Genomic DNA, 9,795 nt, shown 5'->3' on the forward strand with positions numbered 1-9,795 from the left:
CAACCAGGAAGTGCCTCGAGTGTCTGTCTGATTGACAGTCACTAGAGGCAGTCTTAGTCCTGCAATGTAATAATTGCAGTTTCAATGAGATGAAGTGGTCTGGATGATTATAGTGTCGCTTTAATGTCTGTGTCACTGTTGTTCTACTTTTGTCTTATGGTATCTTTTGATTGTAGTAGGATTTCAGAGAAATTCCAACACAGTCAATATGAGCATGTCAGAAAGATTTACTTTTAATGCTCAGAAGTGACAGAGACATTTTCAACTAACATTATGTGGTTTTACGACTATTTCACCCACCCCAGCATTCTGTTTATAAACTTGTTGGTTTTAGTGATTTATTTTTTTTATTCACATCTCTCTGTACATGTATTTATAGATATCACAGATGCTTGATAAAAAGGTAATTCCTCATAAAAATCTAGAGGCTTCAACACTATTTAGTAATTCACTAGTCTGTGAGCACACAGCCCTAATAGTAAAACCATTATTATTGTTATGGTATTATTATATAATACACAGCAGGACACATTATGCAACTGTGTATATATATATATATATATATATAATGCAGAGAAGAAAAAAGTGGGGAATTACTACATATATATATATAGGTGTAAGTCTAATATAGAAAATATGCCATCAGCTAAATAAAACGTGACAAACGTCTGGACTCCCTACCATTAAACCTATTAACCAGGGATATACAGCATATAATAACAATAAATTACTGAGCACTATCCACAAACATGCCACATGCGTAAACGCATACTGAGTAGCTCTGACCCTCCACAGCCACTGTAGCAGCGATCACATGACCACCGAGGCGCACGCTGATGACATCATCAACACAACAACAGCTACAAGGTAGTGGAGAATTTGATGATTAGGGGGGTGGTTTGCAGACTTTTATCATATTTATGAAACCCCCTGTTATAATGACTCATTTTTATTCATAGGCAGAATTAACACAAATTCCCTACCAGGAACCCTGCAGTGAGTGAGACCAGGGGCCAGCTTCCAGCATGGTGAGTGTACACTCAAATGTCTGTTCATTTTAAATCTCTGACTCCTATGATTCTCATCCAGCCTCTATTCAGCACATAAGAGATGCAGTTCCCCAGCAGCTGGTTGTTGGCTACTTGTGATATCTTTGTATATGTTTAAATGTTTTCAGCTACTGATAGCTCACAATCTGACCACAGGAAACCTCACTCCTGAACAAGATACCTCCAAAGTGGCACTATATAAGAAGGACAGTCTATATGTTTGCCCAAATTTCCCTGACCCTCTTTTGTATCCTAATGTCCCTCTTTTCTAGGAGCTCCATATTGTCGGTGTGTCTGAGTGTATAACAGAGCTCCACAGCAATAATACTCCCAGTAATGTGTCAGAGTGTATAACAGAACTCCACAGCAATAACACTCCCAGTAATGTGTCTGAGTGTATAACAGAGCTCCACAGCAATAATACTCCCAGTAATGTGTCTTTAAACTACAATAAACGTGTCTAGAAATCAGCCTGTGTAAATAAGATACATTGTAGTTCCATAAATTGTTATTAGTAAATCACCTACAATTTCTCAGAAATGTCTCAGAACAGCCTTGCCCCTGAAATTAAAGTGTCAATTTGAAATCTTGGGAATACGGAATCCTGTCTATACTGTTAAGGTCTAACATGGTTTAAAGCTACCGGAAGCCTGACTACCTGTTACAAAATGCTTTCATACATAGAACAGACAGTGAGTGTCGTGACAGATATTACATCATCCCTCTTCCTTAACCGGTATAGGCAGCTATAGCAGGTAGTGACCAAAGAGTTTACGGCAGTATATTAGCTGATAACAGGCCATGATGTAAAGACATATTTGTCGTTAAATGATTATTTTGTGTTTACAGGGGGAAAGAAAAGGAACCAACAAATATTATCCACCAGATTTTGACCCTGCCAAGGTAAGGCTGTGCAAAAACATTTGTATTACTTTGATCTTATGTCAGGCACTACATAAAGGTTAGCCTTGCTTTTCAATAGATTTTTTAATAATTTTTTTTTCTTTTTTTGCAATAGCTATTGTTACAAAAATAATTGAATATAATATTTATTTTTATACCTTTCTATTTTTTGTAGCATGGATCTCTTAATGGATATAGGAACAGTCACCCGTTGCGGGAAAGAGCTAGGAAACTTTCCCAAGGCATTCTCATTATCAGGTGAGAGGGGCTAAGTTCTACCAGCAATACACTATACAACATAATGCTGCATTTTTTTATTTTTTATTTCTGCCTCTGTAAACTGTCTGCATATGCTATTCCCATCAATAATACACTTTGTTGTGATAAATTGTGTTGGACTTTGGCGCAAATATGATTGTTTAGTTTGAAAGCATTGTAATTGGAAGAAACCACCAGATTGAATTTCTGATTATAGTTTAATCTATACGCTGCTTCACACATCACATACCTAGAGGACTGAAACTTGATACGACTCAAATTGACACAAGGCCTGACCTCTTTCATTGTATATTATCGGTAGGAAGATTTTTGTGTTGTAATAATGTGGATAACGTCTTTGGTAAGGCAGTGGTTACAATGTCTTGTTTCTTCCAGGTTTGAGATGCCCTATAACATCTGGTGTGATGGCTGCAAAAATCACATAGGAATGGGTATGTCCATCCTGCTTCAGAATTGAATGTTGAACTAATCACAGAATCGTTTGGGGGTATTTGTATACATATTGCATGGGCTTATGTGGTATTGTGGGTGCAGCTAGGACATTTATTCTAGTGTTATTTTGCATTATCATGGTTGTTGGTATATACAAAAATGTATAAATTGCATCTACACATGAACAACATAAGCTGCAGTTCCTATTGCTTATTTTTATGTGCAATGTTTATATTGTGTCTTGTAAAAAAACAAATTGATGTTCTGTCTCTCTGGTGCTTTTCCATAAATAATCATTTTGTACATCTTTTTACACACTATATATCACCACAAGGTCTGATTTTGCCCCTTATGCTTTTCACTTGCCTTATTTCTTTTAGGTGTGCGATATAATGCAGAGAAGAAAAAAGTGGGGAATTACTACACAACGCCGATTTACAGGTACCTGCATTTATATGTTACTTATTGCACTCTAACATATTGAGTAGCAGTGTAGAGTTTAAAGGAGCAATCATGGCAATTGTTTTAGTGAAATAAAGCACTATTATTTTTTTTAGAACAAGTTATTACAGAAACAGTAGTCCACTGTCTACAGTTCAGCTTTCTCAGATGTCACCAGTTTAGTGAATTACAGGAAAATTAAGCCATTAAGCATGAACTTGCAGCATATGATATATGACTGTTTGGTTCAGTAGATAAACCATGGGAAAATCTGTGCATGCTGCGTGTACAAAATTTACACATACTGCCTCCAGCTGAAATACACGATGCATTTACTGTGTGCAGAGAGTAGGGGAGCTGTCACATGTAAAAAGTACCCTATTTCTGAGTCTGTGATATAGACTGCAGTGGGAGTAGGCATACAGACAATACTATAAAACATAGACAGGAGCACACATTCAATATATCAGTGAGAGGGAATTTTACTACTGAGTTGGAGAAACATTTTTCTATCCAGCTAAGAAGCTTTCAGCGAACATCACTGATCTGAGTTTATAGTACATAATTTACAGAGGAAAATCACCATATATTCTGCAGAATTTAAAACGAATGTGTCCGCTTCTCTTTTCTATTCAGATTCAGAATGAAGTGTCACTTGTGCGTGAATTACATTGAAATGCAGACAGATCCAGCAAACTGTGATTATGTCATTGTCAGTGGTGCACAAAGGAAGGAGGAACGCTGGGACATGAGTGAAAATGAGCAAATCCTCACAACAGGTGAAAATTGCACAAGGAAATACCGTGTACTTTGTAACTCTCTAAATAGCTTTTCACAACCCAGAGAGTCAACTAAATTCCTTATGATGGTTAAAGTGACATTGTAGGCACTATAACCATTTCATCTCTTTGAATTGGTTATACTGCCTGGCACTATCCCTCCATTCAGTGTAAAGCATTTTCGAGCATGATGGTCCCTGGCCACCCACAGCACAACCCAAACTGGAGGTATGGCTAAAGCAGAGATTACACCTTCCATACCAACTCACACCAGCAATAAGTGGCTGTGATAGGCTGAAAGCAGTCAGCTGACACTCTCAGCCAATCATTGGTGCCAAGGCTAATGCTTCCTCATTAGCCTGATCTGCACAGAGGGGCTAGGCTGCTGGGGACTCTTGTTTAGCATTAAAACAGTTTAACACTGAATGGAAGAATGGCAGAAAGCTACTTCAGACACTACAAACACTTCAATGAGATGAAGTAGTATCAGTGGCAATTGTGTCCCTCTAAGTAGCCACTTCGCTAATGGCCAGCTGAACATCATTGTCGGAACTGAAAGTTGAAAAGCTGTGTGGAGACACTCTTACTAACTGACCATCATGCTCCGCTCCATTGACTGTTACTGCAATGAATTATTATGACTCCCTAGATCATGGGTCGTCAACCTGGTCCCTACCGCCCACTAGTGGGCGTTTCAGGATTCCAGGTGGGCGGTAGGGATTTTCAATTTTTTTTTTATAAATTGGGCAGGCAGGCGGGCGGGCGCGAGCCGGCGGTACCACTGTGACTGGGTACCGCCATCACCACTTGCGGCCCCGGCGGCAAACCGCCGGGGCCGCATATGGAGGGGTCCATCGGGTGGCTCATGCTGTCAGGGCCACCCGATGGATGTGGATTGTGAGGGGGCCCGGTCAGCGCTGGGCGCTTTAACAGCGCGACCGGGCCCCCTGTGATGACATCAAATCTGCTGGGAGGAAGTGATTCCCCGGTCACTCCTCCCAGCATACAGAGAGCCGCGCGGGAGGAAGGAGGAGGAGGGAGTCAGAGTGGGAACTCTGACTCCCATGCACCTGAGCCACCACTGGACCCCAGGGAAAGTCACCCTCCTGCACCTTAAAGGTAGGAAACAGGAGGGTGACTTAAATATAATGTGTGTTTGTTTGTGTATGTGTCTTTGTATGTATGTCTTGTGTGTGTGTGTCTGTATGTATGTCTTGTGTGTGTCTTATGTAAGTGTCTTGTGTGTGTATGTCTGTATACATGTGTCTTGTCTTTGTATGTATGTCTTGTGTGTGTCTTATGTGTGTGTGTGTATGTCTGTATATATGTGTGTCTTGTCTTTGTATGTATGTCTTGTGTGTGTCTTATGTATGTGTCTTGTGTGTATGTCTGTATACATGTGTCTTGTGTTTGTATGTATGTCTTGTGTGTGTGTGTCTGTATGTGTGTCTTATGTATGTGTCTTGTGTGTATGTCTGTATACATGTGTCTTGTGTTTGTATGTATGTCTTGTGTGTGTGTCTGTATGTGTGTCTTATGTATGTGTCGTGTGTGTGTGTCTGTATACATGTGTCTTGTCTTTGTATGTATGTCTTGTTTGTGTCTGTGTGTATGTCTGTATATATGTGTGTCTTGTCTTTGTATGTATGTCGTGTGTGTGTGTGTGTGTCTTTGTATGCATGTTTTGTGTGTGTGTGTTTGTATGTATGTTTTGTGTGTGTGTGTGTGTCTTTGTATGTATGTCTTGTGTGTGTCTTTGTATGTATGTCTTGTGTGTGTATGTCTTTGTATGTGTCGTGTGTGTGTGTGTCTGTATATCTATATATATGTGTGTGTATGTATGTCTTGTCTTTGTATGTATATGTTTCTTGTGTCTGTATATATGTGTGTATGTATGTGTGTCTTGTCTTTGTATGTATATGTTTCTTGTGTCTGTCTGTATGTGTGTGTGTCTTTGTATGTGTGCCTGTGTGTGTGTGTCTGTATGTATGTGTGCCTGTCTGTATGTTTGTTTGTGTGTCTGCATGTGTGCCTGTCTGTATGTGTGTCTTGTGTGTCTGTATGTATGTGTGCCAGCAGGGCCGCCATCAGCTCAAGGTCTGGGCCCCCCTTCAAGCCCGCCCACAGGGCAAGCCTCCAAATCCTGCCCACAGGAATACACACACACACACTAACAGATACAAATACTAAAACAGACATACACACATGCATACACACAGTGCACAAACACTGGCATACACACAATGGCATACACACAATGGCATACACACACAGGCATACATACGTAGGCATACACAAGCACACACATACACTGACATACACATACACACACATACACACACATACACTGACATACACACATACACCTCATTTTCAGCCACCCTCCTCTCTTCCTTACCATTTCGTCGCAGGAGGGTGGCTGGGGATGATGTGAGTCGGCTGCCTCTCCTCGCGGCCTCTCTCTCCTCCTTCCCGCGCGGAGTAAACTGGGAGGAAGTGACGAGCTGCATTTTTTTTTTTTTTTAAAGGGGCCCGGTCGCGCTATTACAGCGCTGACCGGGCCCCTGAAGATAATAGGGCCCATTGGGTGGCCCTAAATGCTTGGGCCACCTGATGGGCCCCATAAGCGTGTGGGCCCTGGTGCAGATGCACCGGTGGCAGTTCCGCTGATACACGTGGGGCCAGGGCCCCCCAGGGCCGCCGGGCCCGTGACAATTGTCACGGTTGTCATGTCCTGATGGCGGCCCTGTGTGCCAGTCTGTTATAGTGGGATACCTAGCTCAGCCTTCCTACTGGGCATTGCTATAAGGAAGGTTAAAAAAAAGGGAAAAAAAAAAGGTGGGGAGGGGAATTGAGGAGGGAGAAGAGGGGAGATGACGCACAGATGAGAAATCCTATTATGCGCAAACAGAGAAGTCGTCTGAATATCACCGAAAGAGGAGACCTTCGTTTGTTCCTTACGAAAATCGAACCAGATATCAAATATTTAGTCTTGCAGCATCAACCTCAAGGATCTCATTAATCACTAGTAAAGGTAATTTCAATTTACTTTGTTTTCGCATTAAACTTTATAAAGTTAAAAACATTATAAACATGCATTAATTGGAAATAAAAAGATAAATGAACGTACATTTATATTTTTTTAAAACACCCTCCTTTCGAAAAAAATATTCCGCACTTGCGCGAAAACTGGTGGGCGGTAAGGAAAATTTTTCAACCAAAAAGATGCATTAGTGGGCGGTAGTTAGAAAAAGGTTGACTACCACTGCCCTAGATGTTTGAGGTCCATATTTCCCATAATGCTCAGCTTTCAAAGGAATTGTTGTTCTTAGTTATCACTGTAATTTTCTATTTAATTTTCACTTTGTATTTGTTCATAAACCTACTTTGGGGATTATAAACACAGCAATGAAGCAAATTGAAGATAAGTCGCAAAAATAGCCAAACTGTGGCTATAGCTGAATTGGAGGATTTTTCAGCTTCTGTTTTTTATATGTTGCAATTGTGTTTTAATTTCTCTAAAATACAATACTCTACACTTCAAGGGATAAAGGGTTTGCTTTGTAAGTCAGACATGTTTACTAAATACAAGTCCTTTGTCCTCTGCACAACATTGAAATTGAATCATATAAACTACTGATTTTCCTGATGAATTGTGTTACTCATTCTGAATCCACAGAGCATGAGCAAAAACAGCGACTGGAAACGGACTCTATGTTCCGCCTGGAACATGGAGTTGCAGACAAAGAAAAGCTACAAAAAGCAGCCCCCTCGTTGTTTGAGCTGCAGGAAGCCCAGAGTGCGTGGAAGGACGACTTCGCCATAAACAGTCTGCTGCGCAGCAAGTTCAGGGTAAGATGGTCTGCAAACTACAATGTCTTACTCCGTTTTATATCTGGGCTTTCAACTCTGTTCTTTATCCTGTCTACAACTTCCCTCTCTCTATTATGTCACCTCAGTTGGCCAGATGTAACATAAGATAAAAAAAAAAAAAGTACAACTGTAAACATTTTTGTTTGTAAATCATTTTTCTTTTTGTATTGCATCCCCTGTTATCCTAATTCACATAATATTTAAAAAATGAACACTAAGCACTGCAACTGCTTTATCGCATTGAAGTGGTTTTAGTATCTGGAGTCTTCTGGCGCTGTCTTTCCATCCAACATTAAACTGGTTTTAGTACTAAGCATTATTACCTAGGGGTTCTCATTCAGTGTCAAATAGCTTGAAATGGAGGGACAGCGGCAGGGGACTCCCAGGCACTATAACCAATTCGATTAGATTGAATGGTTATAGTTTAACCATTTACTTTGTTAATAATGACTGATTCACAGGAGGAAAAGAAACAGATAAAGGATGAGGAGGACCGAGACCAAGCATTGCTCAGGAAAGCATCTCTGGATTTAAAGCTATTACCTGAGACAGAAGACGACAGAAAATTGGCCTCTTTACTTAAATATCGCAGTGTGGAGTGTAAGTAGATACACCACAAGAAAGGAAAACAGAGGGAAATCTGATGTTTTTAATTTTTTGGTAGAAGAGACAAGTAGATCTTATTTCACAGCCCTTACCGTTTTTTTACTCCGTTCACAGCCTATGAAGAGAGACAGAAAAAGAAGAGGTCAGAAATTGCCAGACGCTCCTGGTTTGCCCAATCAATGGACATCAAGCAACAGACAGCAGGAAGTGCCTTAAAGAAATTAGGAATCCGGCCGAAACCTCCATCAAGTCCACCTACCACTCCTCTCGCTCTTGTTGTTGTGCGCCGAGGATCAAAAGGGGAAAATAAGTGTGAGGCGAATGGGCCAAAACCAGAAACAAAAAGCAAAATAGAAGGTGTTGAGGAAGACTGCCAAGAGCAGCAGTGCAAGACAGAGTGGAAGGAAATAGAGACTGTGTATGAGGCCGAGCAGGAGAATAAGGACCTACCACACACAGAGTGCAAGCCTGTAACAGTCGAGATTGTTAATACAGCATCCACTTCCCAGGAGCAGATACCCCCTGCAACCCCGGCCTGCACGTCTTGTCTTGTGCCTGCCTATTCCGACTCTAGCTCTGAAACAGAAGAGTAGTAACCTAGAGAAGGACAACACAAATATGGGACAGTGACCTCAAAAGACTGTATTCTTAATAAAAGAAAAACAATGAAGCACTGATGAGAAAAATAATAAACATTCATGTACAGTAAAGAAGTGTTTATGCTTGTACATCAAATAAATCATTAGGTATACGAGCTTATTTGTAAATATTGGACAGTTATGGTTATGAATTGCGTCAGAAGGGTTACACACAAAATCTTCCCAGCCCACTTCTCAGCTTACCATTAAACAAACTGATATCCCTGCGAATGATTATAATAAAGAGGACTTGCTAAATGAGCACACATTATTACTAGTATGTGTAGATTCGTTAAAATTAGGGTTACCAAAAGTCCCAGTTTGACCGGGATTGTCCCTATTTCGAAGTGCTGTCCCGGAATCCTTCTCGGTTGGTAATTCCCAATAACTCCTTCTGGGTTACTGATGGGTTATTAGCCTATGGGCATACAGTGGATGTGGGAGTTATGGGGTGACACACGGGGGATGTGGGGGTTATAGGGTGACACACGAGGGATGTGGGATAATGGGGTGGGACACAGTGGGGGGTGATGGGACACACGGGGATGTGGGATAATGGGGGGGACAGTGGATGTGGGAGTTATGGGGTGACATACGGGGTTAGTGGGGGTTATGTGGTGACATGCAGGGGATGTGGGGGTTATGGTGGGACACACGGTATGTGGGGGTTATGGTGACACACGGAGGGGGTGTGGGGGGTTATGGGGTGACACACGGAGGGTGTGGGGGGTTATGGGGCGACACACGGGGGTGACACGCAGGGGATGTGGGGGTAATGGGGTGACACACGGGGGT

The 9,795-nt window shown here is 41.4% G+C and overlaps 1 protein-coding gene across 1 annotated transcript; it reads left to right on the plus strand.

The window, feature by feature from the left end:
- Nucleotides 1–789: 789 nt before the first annotated feature.
- YJU2B (YJU2 splicing factor homolog B) lies at nucleotides 790–9,263 on the plus strand. The gene is made up of 10 exons (XM_063445966.1): nucleotides 790–867; nucleotides 960–1,028; nucleotides 1,899–1,952; nucleotides 2,128–2,210; nucleotides 2,607–2,662; nucleotides 3,044–3,104; nucleotides 3,741–3,883; nucleotides 7,563–7,735; nucleotides 8,218–8,356; nucleotides 8,477–9,263. The coding sequence occupies exons 2-10, from the start codon at nucleotides 1,026–1,028 to the stop codon at nucleotides 8,953–8,955; spliced, it is 1,191 nt and encodes a 396-aa protein (XP_063302036.1). The 5' UTR covers nucleotides 790–867; nucleotides 960–1,025; the 3' UTR covers nucleotides 8,956–9,263.
- The last annotated feature ends 532 nt before the right edge of the window (nucleotides 9,264–9,795 follow it).

Source organism: Pelobates fuscus, chromosome 3 (genome assembly GCF_036172605.1).
Source record: "Pelobates fuscus isolate aPelFus1 chromosome 3, aPelFus1.pri, whole genome shotgun sequence".
NCBI lineage: Eukaryota > Metazoa > Chordata > Amphibia > Anura > Pelobatidae > Pelobates > Pelobates fuscus.

Excerpts from the sequence above, each read along its gene's own strand:
- YJU2B (XM_063445966.1), top strand. Across the intron at positions 2,663-3,043 it reads CAAAAATCACATAGGAATGG|GTGTGCGATATAATGCAGAG; the intron begins GTATGTCCATCC and ends TATTTCTTTTAG. Across the intron at positions 3,884-7,562 it reads TGAGCAAATCCTCACAACAG|AGCATGAGCAAAAACAGCGA; the intron begins GTGAAAATTGCA and ends CTGAATCCACAG.